The 22,500-nt window shown below is 42.3% G+C and overlaps 4 protein-coding genes across 4 annotated transcripts in view; 1 reads left to right on the plus strand and 3 right to left on the minus strand.

Annotated features, from left to right (window-relative positions):
- The window catches only part of recql4 (RecQ helicase-like 4), a gene marked incomplete at its 5' end in the record, with an annotated part of 35,176 nt that overhangs the window by 9,412 nt on the left and 3,264 nt on the right, over positions 1-22,500 (plus strand). The window contains 7 exons of the mRNA XM_083645948.1: positions 19,197-19,379; positions 19,665-19,860; positions 20,127-20,320; positions 20,416-20,499; positions 20,695-20,832; positions 20,936-21,049; positions 21,810-22,071. Of these exons, the coding sequence (XP_083502074.1) occupies positions 19,197-19,379; positions 19,665-19,860; positions 20,127-20,320; positions 20,416-20,499; positions 20,695-20,832; positions 20,936-21,049; positions 21,810-22,071 (1,171 nt within the window). The remainder of the gene's footprint in view (positions 1-19,196; positions 19,380-19,664; positions 19,861-20,126; positions 20,321-20,415; positions 20,500-20,694; positions 20,833-20,935; positions 21,050-21,809; positions 22,072-22,500) is intronic.
- Positions 1,401-3,900, minus strand: LOC310784663 (E3 ubiquitin-protein ligase TRIM39-like). The gene is made up of 2 exons (XM_083645680.1): positions 3,823-3,900; positions 1,401-3,577 (listed from the first exon to the last, which is right to left on the minus strand). Exon 2 carries the CDS (start codon positions 3,557-3,559, stop codon positions 1,916-1,918), a length of 1,644 nt encoding a protein of 547 aa, XP_083501806.1. The 5' UTR covers positions 3,560-3,577; positions 3,823-3,900; the 3' UTR covers positions 1,401-1,915.
- LOC310784664 (E3 ubiquitin-protein ligase TRIM21-like) lies at positions 7,708-9,725 on the minus strand. Its single transcript, XM_083645681.1, has 2 exons — positions 9,631-9,725; positions 7,708-9,392 (listed from the first exon to the last, which is right to left on the minus strand). The coding sequence occupies exon 2, from the start codon at positions 9,372-9,374 to the stop codon at positions 7,734-7,736; it is 1,641 nt and encodes a 546-aa protein (XP_083501807.1). The 5' UTR covers positions 9,375-9,392; positions 9,631-9,725; the 3' UTR covers positions 7,708-7,733.
- Positions 14,872-16,512, minus strand: LOC310785696 (E3 ubiquitin-protein ligase TRIM39-like; the record flags this gene model as incomplete). Its single annotated transcript, XM_083646835.1, has 1 exon — positions 14,872-16,512. One exon carries the CDS (start codon positions 16,510-16,512, stop codon positions 14,872-14,874), a length of 1,641 nt encoding a protein of 546 aa, XP_083502961.1.

Raw genomic sequence — 22,500 nt, forward strand, 5'->3', positions numbered from 1 at the left:
AATTCACCTGTGACGATTCTGTTTTTAAAACTACACACATTTCCAGGTGTGACGGGGAAATGCACATTCCTCCTCATATTGTACAGCTCATTCTCTACATATTTAGTTAAATTGCTAATTTTTAGGCTACCACCCTTTGTTGTTAATACTGTTTATATCTTTTTATCTGTTGGCATGAGCTCAGCTCACCATTCAACAATATATGAGCTTGTTGAAATGAACGGCGCTCTTCTAGCACCTTCATGCACAACACTGCCTGTACTAACTTACACTCTTCACAAACACATTCTCTACCGTTACGAGGAATACAGCCCAACTGCTATGTCCTAACATGACGTGACTCCACACCACACCACTAGGCTAGTGTAACCTGCGTTGTGTTGACAGCTATTGTTAAATAGATTTTGTTGCCAGAAAATTATCTAAAGTTTAAAAAGTAATTTTTCATGTTATTATGACTGTTAATGTACAGGTAGGTGGTATTTCCTGCTTGGCATTGATGCCTGTCGCACCTCCTCCGGTGCCCACGGGTCAGCATGTTATTATGACTAAATATGCCAGAAAGTTTTGCCTTCTAATCAATACGTCAAGTAAATAGTTGTACCTCATCATCACAAGCATATCTCCAAGTCCTTTACACAGAACAAGCCTAGATCTGCCTAGATCTAAGTGCTTTCAGCTGGTGGATGCTGCCCTCTGGTGGCCATTTTAAAGGTCCACACCCTTATCTCAATGGTCCACACACAATAGCCCTGTTTGAAACCATTCCCGATTAAAGTGGACTTCAGAGAGTTTTGGCCATTTTGTACTAGTGTCCGAATTCTCAACTGTTAATTTGATTCACTATATACCACTGTAAAATACCCACAATGCACTGCAATTTCTAGTGAACAGAGAATGTACCCTATAATTAGGCTACTCCCATAATACCATAATGCAATGCAGTCGTGTTTACCATAGGAGAGGAAGAGTGAGGTAGTGTCTGAAACTAGTTTGATCGTTCCCCATATAGTTCACTATATGATAAACACTACGTGGGGAATAGTGAGTGTGTGCACGAGAACCATTCAGGACATGGCTAAAGGCTAAGAACAGCTGGTGGCATTTCTAATCTTATGATTTGATGTCTCATCATCAGTGTGGAATATACCAGATTCATTTCTGTGCTCTAATTGCCAATTTTTAGAACAATAATAACATTTTTCAAGCGTTGCTACAGTCAAATGTTAAATAATTTAAGCATCTGGATTCTGGTAAATAGCAGTCATGTGACATACAAGTGTGTTCTATTTGTTTTTATTCAGTAAGTGTATCCACATGCAAAGCTCAGAATATGTACAATGATCTGACAATAAAAAACACATTTAAATTTATCATCTAGACATGTTTAAGTGATTTTAGCAAATGCTTATTATTTCCGATATGACATTAGTGTCCAGCCAGTTATTAGATTAGAATAGATTAAATTAAGCTTTAATTATATTATTATATGAATGAATTCCTGAGAAAACAGGGTCCGCGGTGTCTTGAAAATTATTAAAAGTTGATAAATCAATTTAGGGAAAATAAAGGCCCTTAAAAAGTATTGAAAAGTCTTAATCGCCATTTGAGAGGTATTACATTTTGTAGCTGTTGTGCTGATGGTGTTAAATGAGCATATGATATCATCTCATATCGATCGCAGACCCCTGAATTGAATCGATATCGTATCGTGGCTGACTTTGTGATATGAGCCAAATATCGTATCTTTGTCCAAAGAATCTATGTAATATTGTATTCTGATGTATTTTGATGTGATTTTACACCCCTGTCACTGATGTGACGAAAGTGGCGTTGAAAAAGTCTTTAAAAAGGTCTTAAAAGGAATTGAATTTAACTTCAGGATTCCTGCATAATACTGTGGAAAAGCTAATGATTAGTCTCTGTGATTGACAGGAGAGATGATCAGAGGTTTGGAGTTTTTATCTTTTTTTATCGCATGACCGGTACCAAAGATTGGGTAGACTTTCTCAGTGAAGGTGCAGCCAGTAAATGAGTAGATAACACTCGCAGCATCTACGTCATAAAAGGAGACCACACCCTCCTCATAATCCACAAACACCCCCACCTTCTGAGGCTTCGTTTTCAGAGAGAGGACGACAGGAGAGTCAGCAGCAGCTATGTACTCATTTCCATTACTCAACCAGACAGTCCAGTAGCCTTTCTCAGGAGTTGTTGTGATAGCTCCCTTCCTATTGCTCGACCCTCTGGCGACTCCTAAAACCCAGAAAGTAATCCCTGTAACCTGAACCTCGTAGTAAAATCTTCCTGAAGAGAAGCTCTGCTTTGCTAAGACACGGGTACAATAAGAAAATCTCTCTGGGTTGTCTGGGAGTTTCTTCATTACACTACGACAATGTACTCGTTTCCCATCATCAGACAGGATGAGATGGGGATTTGCTGTATCAGGATCAAGATTCACATCCACTGCATACTGCTGGACCCTCTTCAGCTCAGCCTCAGCACAAAGCTTCTCCATCTCTTTCCTGAGATGCTCCTCCAGCTGAGCCACAGCTCTCCTCACAGTCCCCTCATATGATGAGTGGACAGTGACCTCTGTCCAGTCCTTGGTGTGTGGAGGAGTGTTCAGGGATGGGAAGCTTTGGAGGAGATGGAGGTGGTCTTCAGTGCGTGAGAGCTGCTCCACCTCAGCAGTTCTCTTCATCAGCTCAGAGATCTCCTGTTCCAGCTCTTTGATGAAGCCTTCAGCCTGTTTCTCGGTTGTTTTCTGCTTCTCTTGGATCGTCTCAGTGAGTTCAGCCTGGCCTCTCTCCACAGACTGCCTCAGAGCAGTGAAGACCCGCAGACCGTCTGCTATCTCTCTGTCGGCATCTTCCTTGCTGAGCTCCACTGAGTGTTTGATCTCCTGAATCTTCAATCGTCTCTCCTGGATCTTCTGCTGAATTTCAGCCTCTGTCTTTCCCAGCTCAGCCTGCTTTCCTTCATATTCTTCCTTCAGAGGGACAAAGCGATGTGACTTGTGGTCTGACTCAGTGCAGAACTGACAAACACACATCTGGTCTGTCTTGCAGAACAGCTCCAGTGGTCGGTCATGCTTCTTACACATCCTGTCTTCCAGGTTCTCCACAGGATCGATCAGCTTGTGTCTTTTCAGGCCTGAGATTCTCTGATGAGGCTCCAGGTGAGTCTCACAGTAGGAGGTCAGACACACCAGGCAGGACTTGAGGGCCTTCAGTTTGGACCCAGTGCAGACGTCACAGGAAACTTCTTGGCCCATCATTGGTCTCAGGTCTGGGAAGCTGATGGCTTTCTTCTGAGCTGAATTTCTGAACTGAGTAGCCATCTCAGATATGAAAGTATTGACATGCAGCTCAGGTCTTCTTTTGAAACGCTTCTGGCACATGGGACACTGGCACAGGGCATTGATATCCCAGTGCTGAGTGATACAGTTCTTGCAGAAGTTGTGTCCACATGGTGTGGAGACTGGATCAGTGAACACATCCAGACAGATGGAGCACAGAAACTGCTCTTCAGAGAGGAGACCGTTGGCAGCAGACATATCTAGACACTGAGAGACCTAAAGCGAAAGTGTGAAATAACAATTCTGTAATACATACTTCTTGAATATTCATAGTAGAAAATATCAAAGTTAGATAATTGGAATATTATCAAAAGTCATTTTGAGTTATCTAGTTGTCTGTTTTTGAGTAGGCCTAAGTAGGCCTATCAGTGCAAAATGAAAACATCCCATCTGGACACAGCTCAATTATGTGTCACTGCTGCTCTCTGTTTAAACAGTAAAATATGATTGTCTGTACTCACCTGTGTACGGCTAAAACTCTGCTGTGTTGTTGAGAATGGCCTGATTATAATTGAGGCTTATTTTTCTTTCGAGAGAAAGAGACTTCTAACTGCAGCAGTGCTGTCAGTTGCTCTGAGTTATTTTCAGTTTCATTTCAGGAATGTGACGTTGAATCACTCCGGTCTCTCCAGTGTTGCTCCACCTCTTCCTGCAGTTAAATATTCATCTTTATTGCAGTTAATGTTTTGTTTCCTCAGTCAGTGTTGGGCATGAATAGGGATGCACGATAATTATCGGGCCATTATGCGTCATTATTTATTATTCCGATAATGGCCTCTTTCCGATAAATTATCCGATAATAATCATGTTTTATTTTTTGCCTCAGAAGCTGAGCTTTTGTTGTCGCACACGTGACATCACAGCTGCGACGCAAACATGGCTGCTCCCAGTGTGTTGTTGTTTTTCAGTTTCAGAATGATCAGAAAGCTACTTTAATTTGCAATCCATGTCCCACACAGGTTAGGAGAGGAGGGGAAACCTCTAAGCTGGCATTACGTTAAACCAAAGCTGGCGATGATGCAGCGGATATGTTTGTTTTTGTTAGCATTAGCTTGTAGCGCGGCCTACCCTGCAGGCTCGTCCGCTTGGTAGACAAACTGACATTTACAGTCTGTGGCTTGTGATCAAACAGCCCCCCAAAAGCACTTAATACACAGAGCTGGCGTAAACTTATAGAAACGAATGGAAACCCCTTTACCCAAAATGAAACATCCAGGGATTGTGTATTTAACTCCAAAAAACCACTCGCTAACGTTAAGCTAACCGCGCTAGTTAGCATTAGCTGCTCGACAGAGCCAATAATGAAAACAAAGGCGCAGTCGCGCACATTAGGCTACATAAAAAGCATCAGTCAGTCAACATCACATAGTGTATTTTCTTTAATCTGGTGGCAGCATTTTTCAGTACTAAAAAGTGAAACGACACAGATGGTTTATAGTGCCTGCCCCATTCATTGGGCCCAGGCTACAATTCACTGAGAACTGGAACCAATGCAAAATTTGAACATATCAGTAACATGACAATAAGTATGCCTTTTGTCATTGTGTATTATCTGCATACTAAGCAGCTTGGCTTTCCGTTCTATAAAAGCCTTTATTTTTGTATTGACTATAATTGAGTGATACACGTGTATCACTCAATTATATATAATTAACAAAAATATATAATTGTTTTAATAAAGTACTTTATTAAAACAATCATTATATCAGAAGTTTTCTTTGTTTTGCGTTCACAGTGATGTCAGTTAGATTTGGTTAGGTCAGAGCTATGCTCACTACATCCATACATCTACCCTAACCCTTTTTAACCCCAGGTATGCATAAAATACAGGTTAAAAACTTAAAAAAAAATATATATATATATTTTTTTATTATAATAATTATCGGTATCGGTTATCGGCAGGAGAAGCAGATATTTATCGGTTATCGTATCGGTTGAAAAAATCCATATCGTGCATCCCTGCTCTGACCTCCCTGGACGGTGTAAAGGAAAATACATTTTTTGTCACAGTATCATTCTACTGTATTGTTGTCACTGTTCCTCTGCAGCTGTTCATTTATAGTAGAAATCTTGCGAACTTTGCACCCTCAATTTCCAGTTGCTCCAGTTGGAGGGGAAATGTCTACACAGTTAGAAAGTTCTACGACAAAGGACTCAAATGTGCGTTCACACCGACCTATTAAAGTTTTTCGCTGGCATCGAGTTTACATACAAAGTCAATGCAAACGAGCGATTGAGCATATATTCATTCGCCCGGGAGAAAAATCGCTGGGCGTCCGAGCAACAGAGATCGTCGCCCGAGATGAAATATCCCAATTTGAGTGAAATTTCGCTGGCATCAGTCGCTCGCTGTTCAACACTGATTGGCTGCCGTGTGAGAGTGAGTCAAGGATCACACTGGCTTGGAACAAACCGCTGGTTTATTGTGTGGCAACAAACCGCATTGACAGCTGATTGACAGGCTGACAGCTGACATGAAGTGAAGTCTGTACTACCGGTATAGAGCTCACGTTAGGAGGTGGCTCCTAGTGGACAAACATCATGACATTGCGTAACGTTATAGCCCCCAGATGTCTTGTGCCTGTTGACGAGCGTAGTACCATAATGCAGTCGTGTTTACCATAGGAGAGGAAGAGTGAGGTAGTGTCTGAAACTAGTTTGATCGTTCCCCATATAGTTCACTATATGATAAACACTACATGGGGAATAGTGAGTGAGTGAATGAGTGACCAATTCACAACATGGCTAAAGGCTGAGAACAGCTGGTGGCATTTCTAATCTTATGATTTGATGTCTCGTCATCATCAGTGTGGAATAGACCAGATTCATTTCTGTGCTCTAATTGCCAATTTTTAGAACAATAATAACATTTTTCAAGCGTTGCTACAGTCAAATGTTAAATAATTTAAGCATCTGGTAAATAGCAGTCATGTGACATACAAGTGTGTTCTATTTGTTTTTATTCAGTAAGTGTATCAACATGCAAAGCTCAGAATATGTACAATGATCTGACATAAAAAAACACATTTAAATTGATCATCTAGACATGTTTAAGTGATTTTAGCAAATGCTTCTGATTTCCGATATGACATTACTGTGCAGCCAGTTATTAGATTAGAATAGATTAAATTAAGCTTTAATTATATTATATGAATGAATTCCTGAGAAAACAGGGTCCGCGGTGTCTTGAAAAGTTAAAAGTTGATAGATCAATTTAGGGAAAATGAAGGCCTTTAAAAAGTATTGAAAAGTCTTAATCACCGTTTGAGAGGTATTACATTTGGTAGCTATTGTGCTGATGGTGTTAAATGAGCATATGATATCATCTCATATCGATCACAGACCCCTGAATTGAATCGATATCGTATCGTGGCTGACTTTGTGATATGAGCAAATATCGTTGTCCAAATAATCTATGTAATATTGTATTCTGATGAAACTTGTGATTTTACACCCCTGTCACCGATGTGACGAAAGTGGCGTTGAAAAAGTATTTAAAAAGGTCTTAAAGTCGAACTGAACCTGTTCGTCACGTGCATAATGAGTCCGTTTCAGACTGAAAACATAGTTTGTCTAAGATGACAGGTTGAGAGGCGGGTCATAGTATCATGTCGATGATTTTATTTGACAATCCTGGCGTGTTCCGCCTCCAAATCGAGTGGGATTCAGTGTGTTGTGGCGCTCCCCTCGGGAAGAGCCTTTTGACGGGAGGAGTGGAGCTCAGCGAGCCGCAGGCAGCCAGCTGCCTTCGTGTTGCCGAGCGGAGAGTGCAGCACGTCGGCCTGGAATCTCCGAAGTGCGACCCCTGACAACCAAGCTCTCGGATGCGCGCGCCATTATCGCTGCTGTAAATACGATATCCCTGGAATGCGCGTTTTAACGAGCCAGTTACATTTCTTTGCATTCTTAGAGATTATAGTTTTTGTTTTTTGTTCATGTTTCTAACAATTGGCCAAGTTAGTAGTTAGTTTATGGGATAGGAATTCTGCCAGATGACAGGCACTAGGCACCATTTTCTACTTCATTTGGAAGAGAAAATTATCCAGAAATGAAGATTTGATTGACAGCTGCATGTCGTGATATGATTGGTTGAAATGGGGTAGAAATTTGATAGTACTAGGTGACGTCAGCAAACTATACATTACTGTTATCAATGAAATCTTGAAAAATGAACTTTTTATGTGAAAAAGTGTGAAAAACTAAAGAAATTAGATTGTTGTGATTTTGTTTGCATACATTATTAAATGGGTGCACTGCATACCCAGGTATTTGAACTAAAAGAAAAGAAAAGTCATTTTTGGGTTCAGCTCGACTTTAAAAGGAATTGAATTTAACTTTTGATTCCTGCATAATACCGTGGAAAAGCTAATGATTAGTCTCTGTGATTGACAGGAGAGATGATCAGAGGTTTGGAGTTTGTATCATTTGTTATCACAAGACTGGCACCAAAGATTGGGTAGACTTTCTCAGTGAAGGTGCAGCCAGTAAATGAGTAGATAACACTCGCAGCATCTACGTCATAAAAGGAGACCACACCCTCCTCATAATCCACAAACACCCCCACCTTCCGAGGCTTCGTTTTCAGAGAGAGGACGACAGGAGAGTCAGCAAAAGCTATGTACACATTTCCATTACTCAACCATACAGTCCAGTAGCCTTTCTCAGGAGTTGTTGTGATAGCTCCCTTCCTATTGCTCGACCCTCTGGCCACTCCTAAAACCCAGAAAGTATTCCCTGTAACCTGAACCTCGTAGTAAAATCTTCCTGAAGAGAAGCCTTGCTTTGCTAAGACACGGGTGCATTCAGAAAATCTCTCTGGGTTGTCTGGGAGTTTCTTCTTTACACCACCACGATGTACTTGTTTCCCATCATCAGACAGGATGAGTCTAGGATGTGCGGTATCAGGATCAAGATTCACATCCACTGCGTACTGCTGGACCCTCTTCAGCTCAGCCTCAAGCAGCTTCTCCATCTCTTTCCTGACATCCTCCTCCAGCTGAGCCACAGCTCTCCTAACAGTCCCCACATATGATGAGTGGACAGTGACCTCTGTCCAGTCCTTGGTGTGTGGAGGAGTGTTCAGGGATGGGAAGCTTTGGAGGAGGTGGAGGTGGTCTTCAGTGCGTGAGAGCTGCTCCACCTCAGCAGTTCTCTTCATCAGCTCAGAGATCTCCTGTTCCAGCTCTTTGATGAAGCCTTCAGCCTGTTTCTCGGTTGTTTTCTGCTTCTCTTGGATCGTCTCAGTGAGTTCAGCCTGGCCTCTCTCCACACACTGCCTCAGAGCAGTGAAGACCTGCACACCATCTGCTATCTCTCTGTCGGCATCTTCCTTGCTGAGCTCCACTGAGTGTTTGATCTCCTGAATCTTCAATCGTCTCTCCTGGATCTTCTGCTGAATTTCAGCCTCTGTCTTTCCCAGCTCAGCCTGCTTTCCTTCATATTCTTCCTTCAGAGGGACAAAGCGATGTGACTTGTGGTCTGACTCAGTGCAGAACTGACAAACACACATCTGGTCTGTCTTGCAGAACAGCTCCAGTGGTCGGTCATGCTTCTTACACATCCTGTCTTCCAGGTTCTCCACAGGATCGATCAGCTTGTGTCTTTTCAGGCCTGAGATTCTCTGATGAGGCTCCAGGTGAGTCTCACAGTAGGAGGTCAGACACACCAGGCAGGACTTGAGGGCCTTCAGTTTGGACCCAGTGCAGACGTCACATTGAACTTCTTGGCCCATCATTGGTCTCAGGTCTGGGAAGCTGATGGCTTTCTTCTGAGCTGAATGTCTGAACTGAGTAGCCATCTCAGATATGAAAGTATTGACATGCAGCTCAGGTCTTCTGTCGTAAAGCTTATTACACATGGGACACTGGCACAGGGCATTGATATCCCAGTGCTGAGTGATACAGTTCTTGCAGAAGTTGTGTCCACATGGTGTGGAGACTGGATCAGTGAACACATCCAGACAGATGGGGCACAGAAACTGCTCTTCAGAGAGGAGACAGCTGGCGGCAGACATATCTACACACTGAGAGACCTAAAGCGAAAGTGTGAAATAACAATTCTGTAATACATACTTCTTGAATATTCATAGCAGAAAATATCAAAGTTAGATAATTGGAATATTATCAAAAGTCATTTTGAGTTATCTAGTTGTCTGTTTTTGACAAGTAGGCCTATCAGTGCTAAATGAAAACATGCCGTCTGGACACAGCTCAATTATGTGTCCCTGCTCTCTGTTTAAACAGTAAAATATGATTGTCTGTTGTACTCACCTGTGTACGGCTAAAACTCTGCTGTGTTGTTGAGAATGGCCTGATTATAATTTAGGCTTATTTTTCTTTCGAGAGAAAGAGACTTCTAACTGCAGCGCTGTCAGTTGCTCTGAGTTATTTTCAGTTTCATTTCAGGAATGTGACGTTGAATCACTCCTGTCTCTCCAGTGTTGCTCCACCTTTTCCTGCAGTTAAATATTCATCTTTATTGCAGTTAATGTTTTGTTTCCTCAGTCAGTGTTGGGCATGACCATAAAGATGCACGATAATTATCGGGCCATTATGCGTCATTATTTATTATTTCGATAATGGCCTTTTTCCGATAAATTATCCGATAATAATCATGTTTTATTTTTTGCCTCGGAAGCTGCTGAGCTTTTGTTGTCGCACACGTGACATCACAGCTGCGACGCAAACATGGCTGCTCCCAGTGTGTTGTTGTTTTTCAGTTTCAGAATGATCAGAAAGCTACTTAAATTTGCAATCCATGTCCCACACAGGTTACGAGAGGAGGGGAAACCTCTAAGCTGGCATTACGTTAAACCAAAGCTGGCGATGATGCAGCGGATATGTTTGTTTTTGTTAGCGAGTTTTGTTAGCATTAGCTCGTAGCGCGGCCTACCCTGCAGGCTCGTCCGCTTGGCAGACAAACTGTGACATTTACAGTCTGGCTTGTGATCAAACAGCCCTCCAAAAGCACTTAATACACAGAGCTGGCGTAAAGTTATAGAAACGAATGGAAACCCCTTTACCCGAAATGAAACATCCAGGGATTGTGTATTTAACTCCAAAAAACCACTCGCTAATGTTAAGCTAACCGCGCTAGTTAGCATTAGCTGCTCGACAGAGCCAATAATGAAAACAAAGGCGCAGTCGCGCACATTTAGGCTACATAAAAAAGCATCAGTCAGTCAACATCACATAGTGTATTTTCTTTAATCTGGTGGCAGCATTTTTCAGTACTAAAAAGTGAAACGACACAGATGGTTTATAGTGCCTGCCCCATTCATTGGGCCCAGGCTACAATTCACTGAGAACTGGAACCAATGCAAAATTTGAACATATCAGTAACATGACAATAAGAGTCTAAATTACTATGCCTTTTGTCATTGTGTTTTATCTGCATACTAAGCAGCTTGGCTTTCCGTTCTATAAAAGCATTTCTTTTTGTATTGACTATAATTGAGTGATACATGTGTATCACTCAATTATATATAATTAACAAAAATATATAATTGTTTTAATAAAGTACTTTATTAAAACAATCATATATCAGAAGTTTTCTTTGTTTTGCGTTCACAGTGATGTCAGTTAGATTTGGTTAGGTCAGAGCTATGCTCACTACATCCATACATCTACCCTAACCCTTTTTAACCCCAGGTATGCATAAAATACAGGTTAAAAACTTTAAAAAAAATATATATATATATTTTTATTATAATAATTATCGGTTATCGGCAGGAGAAGCAGATATTTATCGGTTATCGTATCGGTTGAAAAAATCCATATCGTGCATCCCTGCTCTGACCTCCCTGGACGGTGGAAAGGAAAATACATTTTTTGTCACAGTATCATTCTACTGTATTGTTGTCACTGTTCCTCTGCAGCTGTTCATTTATAGTAGAAATCTGGCGCACTTTGCACCCTCAATTTCCAGTTGCTCCAGTTGGAGGAGAAATGTCTACACAGTTAGAAAGTTCTACGACAAAGGACTCAAAGGTGCGTTCACACCGACCTATTAAAGTTTTTCGCTGGCATCGAGTTTACATACAAAGTCAATGCAATCAGAATCAGAAAGACTTTAATGATCCCCGGGGGGAAATTGGGACAAGTTACAGTAGCTCGCACACAGAACACACATAGCATAAAATAAACAGTAGTAAATGCGATATTAAGCAGAATAAGAACACAACATAGCATAGAATAACAGTAGTAAATGCGATAGAAGCAAAAATAAGTAGAATATGTCTAAGTAAGCAAAATACGTAGAGTAAGTATACATTCCGTGCCAATTATCATTATTGCACACTGGACTTATATTAAGTCGGCTTGCCCTATACGTTACACGTGGCTCAGCCAGGCACAGTTAACCTATCGGCTGGCCTATCAGCTCACCATTCAACAATATATGAGCTTGTTGAAATGAACGGCGCTCTTCTAGCACCTTCATGCACAACACTGCCTGTACTAACACTTACTTACACTCTTCACAAACACATTCTCTACCGTTACGAGGATTACAGCCCAACTGCTATGTCCTAACATGACGTGACTCCACACCACACCACTAGGCTAGTGTAACCTGCGTTGTGTTGACAGCTATTGTTAAATAGATTTTGTTGCCAGAAAATTATCTAAAGTTTAAAAAGTAATTTTTCATGTTATTATGACTAAATATGCCAGAAAGTTTTGCCTTCTATTCAATACGTCAAGTAAATAGTTGTATCTCATCATTACAACATATCTCCAAGTCCTTTACACAGAACAAGCCTAGATCTGCCTAGATCTCAGTGCTTTCAGCTGGTGGATGCTGCCCTCTGTTGGCCATTTTAAAGGTCCACACACAATAGCCCTGTTTGAAACCATTCCCGATTAAAGTGGACTTTATAGAGTGTTGGCCATTTTGTACTTGTGTCCGAATTCTCAACTGTTAATTTGATTCACTATATACCACTGTAAAATACCCACAATGCACTGCAATTTCTAGTGAACAGAGAATATACCCTACAATTAGGCTACTCCCATAATACCATAATGCAATGCAGTCATGTTTACCATAGGAGAGGAAGAGTGAGGTAGTGTCTGAAACTAGTTTGATCGTTCCCCATATAGTTCACTATATGATAAACACTACATGGGGAATTTTTTATTTTATTCGTTTATTTGGATGGGACAGTGAAAAATTAATGAACACAGAAACCACAGAAACAGATAGTAAAACCTGGAACATAGTAAAAGTGTAAAAATTGCCGGATTTAGCACGAGGCTAATTTCCATTGTGAGTGTGTGCACGAGAACCATTCAGGACATGGCTAAAGGCTATGAACAGCTGGTGACATTTCTAATCTTATGATTTGATGTCTCATCATCAGTGTGGAATATACCAGATTCATTTATGTGCTCTAATTGCCAATTTTTAGGAGAATAATAACATTTTTCAAGCGTTGCTACAGTCAAATGTTAAATAATTTAAGCATCTGGTAAATAGCAGTCATGTGACATACAAGTGTGTTCTATTTGTTTTTATTCAGTAAGTGTATCCACATGCAAAGCTCAGAATATGTACAATGATCTGACAATAAAAAACACATTTACCGTAAATTCCGGACTATAAGCCGCGGCTTTTTTCCCGTTTTTTGGCCCCTGCGGCTTATATAACGGTGCGTCTTATCTATGGATTTTTTCAGAAAAAAAAAAAAATCTCTCTTTTTTAGCACTCTTTCTAACTATAAATCCACTTCTGTTTTAATTTCCTCTCTTGCCCTCTTTTCACCACACCGCGGACACTGTGTGCACTGTAAAAATAAACAACGGTGGTGTTGTGTTATGTTGTTTTGTTGAAATGTTACGGTAATACGGTAAATGGGAGCTTCCTCAAACAGCCATCAGCCATCCCGACAATCCCCTCTGTGCGTGACCACTTACATATGGTAATTACGGTAAGCAAACGGCCACTCGGCCATCAACTCCCTCCCCCGACTACCAGGAGAAAATCACAAACTTCGGCGAATTCACACAAAGGAAGATCAAGGAATATTCCATCGAACCGGAGCAGATCATAAATATGGATGAAGTGCCTTTGACGTTCGACCTGCCACTCACTCGGACTGTTAACAAGAAGCGCCCTGGAGGATTCTTTCACCAAAAAAAAGCTTTGCTCGTTCTCGACAGCATGAGAACGAGCAGTAGAAGCAACACTCACTTACCATGGGGAAGGTACGCAGAAATTCACACGACGCAGCTTTCGCAGTGATAATAAGAGCAGTAGCCTATGTCAGCTTCATGTGTGTGTGTGCTGTGCTGATTTCCCCCTCTCCTCTCTGCTCGCTCTCTGGCCACAGTCCGTCCTCCTCCTTCAGTCACAGCCGACAGGGACTAAGCAACGTTGCCGACAGCCAAGGCAAGCCCGGACACATCAAATGAAGCCAGTCTGTAAAAAGTGTTTCAACGCGACGCAGGTGAACGGATAAACAAGCAAACTTATTTCACCATTCGGAGTTTTGCCGACACGTCACTCCCCACCCGCTCTGCAGTGCCGCCCCCCCCCCCCCCCCACATACAGGCAATTTCGCTGATAGATTCCCACATGCCAGAGGAGAGGTGTGAAGGGAAATGTCCGACACTGAAGATGAGGACTTTGGTGGTTTCAGTACGCAGGAAGAAGAGGAAGACGAGGATTAGTGACTTGACTTCTCTGGTTACAGGTTTGCTGCACATATAGCCTATTGTTGTGTGATTTTGTCTGGGGATTAGTGACCTGACTTTTGTTTTGTTTTGTTGAAATGTTAATAAATGGGAGCTTCCCCAAACAGCCATCGCTTTCCCGACATTCCTCTCTGTGCACGAACCCTTTCATATGGTAATTAAACATCAAAACACCCGCGGCTTATAGACCGGTGCGGCTTATAGAAGAAAAAAATAGTCAATTTTGGTCCCGCGGCTTATAGACCGGTGCGTCTTATAGTCCGGAATTTACGGTAAATTGATCATCTAGACATGTTTAAGTGATTTTAGCAAATGCTTCTGATTTCCGATATGACATTAGTGTCCAGCCAGTTATTAGATTAGAATAGATTAAATTAAGCTTTAATTATATTATTATATGAATGAATTCCTGAGAAAACAGGGTCCGTGGTGTCTTGAAAATTATTAAAAGTTGATAAATCAATTTAGGGAAAATGAAGGCCCTTAAAAAGTATTGAAAAGTCTTAATCGCCATTTGAGAGGTATTACATTTTGTAGCTGTTGTGCTGATGGTGTGAAATGAGCATTATGATATCATCTCATATCGATCGCAGACCCCTGAATTGAATTGATATCGTATCGTGGCAGACTTTGTGATATGAGCAAATATCGTATCTTTGTCCAAAGAATCTATGTAATATTGTATTCTGATGTATTTTGATGTGATTTTACACCCCTGTCACTGATGTGACGAAAGTGGCGTTGAAAAAGTCTTTAAAAAGGTCTTAAAAGGAATTGAATTTAACTTCAGGATTCCTGCATAATACCGTGGAAAAGCTAATGATTAGTTATTGTGAGCGAGATGATCAGAGGTTTGGAGTTTTTATCATTTTTTATCACAAGACTGGTACCAAAGATTGGGTAGACTTTCTCAGTGAAGGTGCAGCCAGTAAATGAGTAGATAACACTCGCAGCATCTACGTCATAAAAGGAGACCACACCCTCCTCATAATCCACAAACACCCCCACCTTCTGAGGCTTCATTTTCAGAGAGAGGATGACAGGAGAGTCAGCTAAAGCTATGTACTTATTTCCATTAGTCAACCACACAGTCCAGTAGCCTTTCTCAGGAGTTGTTGTGATAGCTCCCTTCCTATTGCTCGACCCTCTGGCCACTCCTAAAACCCAGAAAGTATTCCCTGTAACCTGAACCTCATAGTAAAATCTTCCTGAAGAGAAGCCTTGCTTTGCTAAGACACGGGTACAATGCGAAAATCTCTCTGGGTTGTCTGGGAGTTTCTTCATTACACCACCATCATGTACTTGTTTCCCATCATCAGACAGGATGAGATGGGGATTTGCTGTATCAGGATCAAGATTCACATCCACTGCGTACTGCTGGACCCTCTTCAGCTCAGCCTCAAGCAGCTTCTCCATCTCTTTCCTGACATCCTCCTCCAGCTGAGCCACAGCTCTCCTCACAGTCCCCTCATATGATGAGTGGACAGTGACCTCTGTCCAGTCCTTGGTGTGTGGAGGAGTGTTCAGGGATGGGAAGCTTTGGAGGAGATGGAGGTGGTCTTCAGTGCGTGAGAGCTGCTCCACCTCAGCAGTTCTCTTCATCAGCTCAGAGATCTCCTGTTCCAGCTCTTTGATGAAGCTTTCAGCCTGTTTCTCGGTTGTTTTCTGCTTCTCTTGGATCGTCTCAGTGTGCTCAGCCTGGCCTCTCTCCACACACTGCCTCAGAGCAGTGAAGACCCGCAGACCATCTGCTATCTCTCTGTCGGCATCTTCCTTGCTGAGCTCCACCGAGTGTTTGATCTCCTGAATCTTCAATCGTCTCTCCTGGATCTTCTGCTGAATTTCAGCCTCTGTCTTTCCCAGCTCAGCCTGCTTTCCTTCATATCCTTCCTTCAGAGGGACAAAGCGATGTGACTTGTGGTCTGATTCAGTGCAGAACTGACAAACACACATCTGGCCAGTCTTGCAGAACAGCTCCAGTGGTCTGTCATGCTTCTTACACATCCTCTCTTCCAGGTTCTCCACAGGATCAATCAGCTTGTGTCTTTTCAGACCTGTCATTGTCTGATGAGGCTCCAGGTGAGTCTCACAGTAGGAGGTCAGACACACCAGGCAGGACTTGAGGGCCTTCAGTTTGGACCCAGTGCAGACGTCACAGGAAACCTCTTGGCCCATCATTGGTCTCAGGTCTGGGAAGCTGATGGCTTTCTTCTGAGCTGAATTTCTGAACTGAGTAGCCATCTCAGATATGAAAGTATTGACATGCAGCTCAGGTCTTCTGTCGTAAAGCTTATTACACATGGGACACTGGCACAGGGCATTGATATCCCAGTGCTGAGTGATACAGTTCTTGCAGAAGTTGTGTCCACATGGTGTGGAGACTGGATCAGTGAACACATCCAGACAGATGGGGCACAGAAACTGCTCTTCAGAGAGGAGACAGCTGGCAGCAGACATATCTAGACACAAGACCTAAAGTGAAAGTGTGAAATAACAATTCTGTAATACATACTTCTTGAATATTCATAGTAGAAAATATCAAAGTTAGATAATTGGAATATTATCAAAAGTCATTTTGAGTTATCTAGTTGTCTGTTTTTGACAAGTAGGCCTATCAGTGCAAAATGAAAACATCCCATCTGGACACAGCTCAATTATGTGTCCCTGCTCTCTGTTTAAACAGTAAAATATGATTGTCTGTACTCACCTGTGTACGGCTAAAACTCTGCTGTGTTGTTGAGAAAGGCCTGATTATAATTGAGGCTTATTTTTCTTTCGAGAGAAAGAGACTCTTCTAACTGCAGCAGTGCTGTCGCTTTTAGTTACTTTTTAGTTTCACTTCAGGAATGGGACGTTGAATCACTCCTGTCTCCAGTGTTGCTCCACCTCTTCCTGCAGTTAAATATGAATCTTTATTGCAGTTAATGTTTTGTTTCCTCAGTCAGTGTTGGGCATGACTACATTGACAGCTCTGACCTCCCTGGACGGTGGAAAGGAAAATACATTTTTTGTCACAGTATCATTCTACTGTATTGTTGTCACTGTTCCTCTGCAGCTGTTCATTTATAGTAGAAATCTTGCGCACTTTGCACCCTCAATTTCCAGTTGCTCCAGTTGGAGGGGAAATGTCTACACAGTTAGAAAGTTCTACGACAAAGGACTCAAAGGTGCGTTCACACCGACCTATTAAAGTTTTTCGCTGGCATCGAGTTTACATACAAAGTCAATGCAAACGAGCGATTGAGCGTATAGTCGCCCGGGAGAAAAATCGTTGGGCGTCCGAGCGACAGAGACATAGCGATAGGGCGAAAATTCGCTCGTCGCCCGAGATGAAATATCCCAATTTGAGCAAAATTTCGCTGGCATCAGTCGCTTGCTGTTCAACGCTGATTGGCTGCCGTGTGAGAGTGAGTCAAGGATCACACTGGCTTGGAACAAACCGCTGGTTTATTGTGTGGCGCAAAAATATCGCATTGACAGCTGATTGACAGGCTGACAGCTGACATGAAGTGAAGTCTGTACTACCGGTATAGAGCTTGAGTTAGGAGCACGCTGATAGGCTTAGCTTGTAAACAACTACGGTGGACAAACATCATGACATTGCGTAACGTTATAGCCCCCAGATGTCCGTCAATTTCTTGTGCCTGTTGACGAGCGTCAGAGCGATTCCAAAGGGTTGAATCGAGCGACAGAGAGAAAAATAAATATCTTGGTGTGAACACAGCCAGAGCTTTTCATATCTTTGATTTTTTTTTGTATTAGGGTTGCAAATTGTAAGCCCGTTCTGGAATCGATCATCGGTAATGTTAATGATCAATCAATCAATCAATTAATTGTAATTAAAATACCACATTTACCAAACAATACCAAATGCGTTTTTCCCCCTCAATCAAAAGCTTTATTTCCACAGCAGCAACATATTGCATATTCCCACAGCATTGCATAGCCTACCTACAGTATGAACCATATAAAAAAGTCAGTGTAAACAATCCAAAATTCTAAATGTTATTCTTTTCCTTTGTTATTGTCATCTATAGTGGTTATTTGCAGTTTGATTAGGAAATGATTGTATCTTTTTTTAAATATGTGCTTTGATTTAATAAAATGTAACTCAATTTGTAACTTGAGTTACTTGACAAAGTAACTGGTATAATATTACTGAAATCCTATAAGTAATAAGTTATATTACTGAGTTACTGCTAAAAGTAATATATTACATGTAATATGTTACTTTTGTAATGAGTTACCCCCAACACTGGATATATTAAACACATTTGTGCCAGCTTGAAGCTGCGAAAGCTGCATGTAGGTGGCTACAACTCACTTTCAACAGTGCGTCGCAGCTCTTCCTCACAAACGATGACTGATGGTGCGTTGATGCAGCTGAGACGAGGAGGAGCCAGCCTTATCCCATTGAACAAAGTGGTAGAGCACCGCTTGCAGTTTCCGTGTTGTATGTGTACACACTACACAGTGTTTGCAGGTGACATTATTTTTCTCCTTTCTGTTATCTTTGCCCGCTTTATTTTGCAACAGTTGCTGTTCTCATCTTTCTTTTTCCTCTCTTTCCAGACCTCCAAATGGCTGCCTCGTCATACTTATATTACACCCTCTGGCGGTTCAATGGAACAAACTTTGAAAATACACCATTTACTGACAGCTAGTGTTGGAGCAAATCCTTAACGACCAATTAATCGATCTTTGATTCATTGTTAACATCACTGTCTTATATTTGTTTATATCTTCTATTTGGTTCTAATTTATCATGTTCCTTCCTATGTACGTTACTTCTCCACCAACCGCACCAAGTCAATTTCCTTGTATGTGCAAACTTTGCACATACAAGGAAATTGACTTGGTGCGGTTGGTGGAGAAACATACCTTGGCGAAATAAATAATTATATTCTTCTAATCTATTCGACGAACAAACCATTTTTCTCCTGATAATAGGTGATAGCTGAAATCTTGTCGAGTGACATTTCCCGTCACTTTCCTGACATTTGTCTGCAACCAATCATGTATTTGCATTGCAGTATATATCCAATTGCTGCAACACCACTGGCACTACAAGCTAGTCTGCTAGCTCAAATCCGTCATGCAGCAGCGATGAGTAACACAAACGTGTGTGTGTGTGTGTTTAGGTGCTCAGGGAGCGTTTGGGAGTGCGTTGCTTGCTGGGACTCACTGCTACAGCCACGATGTCCACTGCTGTGGACATAGCTCACCATCTGGACATCAGCGAACAGGATGGCATCGCCGTCAGATCTGCCGCAGTGCCCCCGAACCTGCAGTTGTCTGTGTCCATGGACAGAGACAAGGATCAGGTGTGTTTAATGTCTTTCTGGTCAGTACAAGGCATACTTGTTGGATCCGTTTGGCCCTACGGCACTGTAGTGAAAACATGCTGGGCCCAAATGTGGGTAGGACGGGGTTTAAGGCAATGAGCGGGTCTTGTTGTTATTGTTATTATTATTATTATTATTATTATTATAGCTGTACGATCTGCAGCAATGCCCCCTCCCTCTAGTTGGTTTGTTCCCATACTTCTATGGTATAGTGTCTATGCCATGTGTCTCTGCTGAGATCATTACAACTCTCTCTTCTCTCAGGCTTTAGTATCCTTGTTGAGAGGCGATCGTTTTGGTTGTCTGGATTCCATCATCGTCTACTGCACCAGGCGAGAGGAGACTGCTCGTGTGGCAGCGCTGCTCAGGACCTGCCTACAGGGGGTGCTGGTGAAAGAAAACAGCCAAATCAGCAGCCAGGCACAAAGCAACCCTGTAGGGCAGAAGAAGAAAGAGATGGGTAAGATGGGTTGGGGGGGGGGGGTGTTTTTAAGTTATCAAAACCCTAATGTTGGTACAATAGAGAGAGAAAGCAAGATGTGTTTGGGGTGGGGTTCGCATGCTAAAAGCCGACATCAGTCATGAGCCAGATTTGAACCTATCACATAAGGGAATGAATGTATGATGTGGAAGGTTAATATGGTATTATATTCACTCATAAGTGAACACTTGGCATCTCTCTCTTTCACACACTCTTCTTTTCATGCAACTTCTTTCTGTCTTCAGCCCGGAAGAAGATTCGTAAAGCGTTGAAGTGGCAGGCTGAGTCGTACCACGCCGGCCTGTCGGCGTCGGAGCGCCGCCGCGTCCAGAACAACTTCATGTGTGGCGAGCTCAGACTGGTGGTGGCTACTGTGGCCTTCGGGATGGGCCTGGATAAATCAGACGTCCGCGGGATCGTTCACTACAACATGCCCAAGGTTGGTAGCAGGTTCAGACCATTTATGGCAGACTGGAAGTGGTTACAGTATCTATATTGACATCAGACTTCCCATGCTGGTACTTCTTGTTTCAGAGCTTCGAGAGCTACGTTCAGGAGATTGGGAGGGCAGGGAGAGACGGAGAACCGGCCCATTGCCATCTCTTCCTGGACCCTGAGGTGAGTTTTTACGTCACATATCTGTTTGGGAAGCTACTGCTCTCATACTGGACATTCGTAGACTGATGGCCTAAAATTGCTAGTTTGGATATTGGAAAATGTGAACATTATTATTCAATCCAATCCATTCAGGGAAAATTTGCAGACTAACACTTTATGCTATAAAATTAATTTGCTGTGTGTGTGTGCGTGCAGGGCGGGGACCTCCATGAGTTGCGTCGTCATATCTATGCAGACACAGTGGATTACTACACAGTAAAGAGACTCGTCCAGAAAGTCTTCCCTCCATGTAAATGTCGACAGATACACCAGAAACAACAAGACATTGCCATGGTAACCTTCGTAACTTTTTTTTTCCGTGTGTGTTTGTGAATGGTACTGCATACGGTAAATGGTATTTCATATCATGTCTGTGTATCTGTGTCAGCGTCTGGAGAACATCGACGACTCTGAGCTGCTGGAGATGATGGACATGTGTGATCAGGAGAGCACCTTGACTCCCCCTACCCAGCCGGACGTGGTACAGTCCACAGACCTTCGACCCAAGGATGTAGAGAGAGATGCACCAGTCCCTTCTCCTGGACAGGTAAATAGCTTGTTTTCAGGTGACGTCACATCAAGATGGCGGCCGGGGCGAGACCATTGACCACGTGATTATGCTGGGGGGCAACCAGCAGCAGGCTACATAGAAAGCACTAGCTAAATTGAACAAGTTGCTGGAAAAAGCGCTTCTCTTCATTGTATATGGATCATATCCTATTATGTTTTGCATCTTCTGGTGATACCTGCAGCGTGGAGCGCCATCCAACCCTCTTGCATACTCGCTTTCCTCCATTCTCCATAGTCGCTCTGGGTGAGCTGCCCCCCAGCGACGTCACCGGAATCACGTGGTTGCAAACAAGCTATGAATGGTGCATGGTATTCAGCAATGTTTAGTCATGCACACGGACAGGGAAGCTCCCTCTTAAGGAGGTGGACAGCAAAAAATTAATTTATCAGTTAAAATAAATAACAAAATAATTGGAAAAATGTAAATGTTACTAGAGTATTTCTTCATTTGGTCTAATGTCTTCAATCAGTTCTGTGGCTGGTCTTTAGAGTTTTAAACTCAGTAAATTGTGACTTGACACCAAAAATTAAGATATTGACTTAAGATATTACGGTAATTGGAAATAAATGATTTTAAACCTTTTGGTCCTTGGCAAGTTAAAAAAAATTTAAGAAGGTGTTTTACGACGTGTCCTCTACATGTGTACAGACTAGCAGAAATGTGGGCAAAATAAATGTGAGTCCTTGTATTTCACTGCAAGGTGCCGTCACCCTCCCATGCAGAGGAGGCGCCACTGCAGCAGACAGGAGAGGAGAGGGAGGAGGAAGAGGAGCAGGCAGTTAAACAAGAGGGGGCTGGTGTTTCAACGGAGCACCAGGACCCGGAGGCGACGGGAGCCGGTGATTGGCTGAGGGACCAGGCAGTGGAGTGCAGTGATTGGCCCAGAGAGAGGGTGTGTCACAGCCATGAGAGAGCGATTCCCATCCAACAGACTGTGGAGGCACTGGACATCACAGAGGAGGGTGAGTGAATAAGGACACGAACATGAATCCATCAATAGGTTAGTAGCTAGATATATACAGTACATACTAAATAAAAATATATTAAAGCGAGTCATTTTACTCATGAAAGTATTTTTAATTTAACTTTTGACCTGACCCAACAAGACAGAACTTCAGTCTGATCCAACCCACGCCAGATTGGTCTAGTGAGTCTGTTCTATTATCCTTTTATTTGACTAGTCTAGTCAAATAAAAGGATAAATATAGAACATACTAGAGTTAATATAATTTGGTGGCTACACAGAAAACAGTAAATCCCTAGAGACCGAAAACACTAAACTCAAATAGAGTTGAGTAGCAAGAGACTGATGAACCTCTGCTCTCTCTGGGGAAGGTTGGTAGAATGGTAATTTAAAAAATGCTATCATAGAACAAATAGAAAGGAGCATA

Source organism: Poromitra crassiceps (assembly GCF_964638095.1).
Source record: "Poromitra crassiceps genome assembly, chromosome: 11".
In the NCBI taxonomy this organism is placed as follows: domain Eukaryota; kingdom Metazoa; phylum Chordata; class Actinopteri; order Beryciformes; family Melamphaidae; genus Poromitra; species Poromitra crassiceps.

Excerpts from the sequence above, each read along its gene's own strand:
- LOC310784663 (XM_083645680.1), bottom strand. The coding sequence starts at position 3,559 with ATGTCTGCTGCCAACGGTCTCCTCTCTGAAGAGCAGTTTCTGTGCTCC.
- LOC310784664 (XM_083645681.1), bottom strand. The coding sequence starts at position 9,374 with ATGTCTGCCGCCAGCTGTCTCCTCTCTGAAGAGCAGTTTCTGTGCCCC.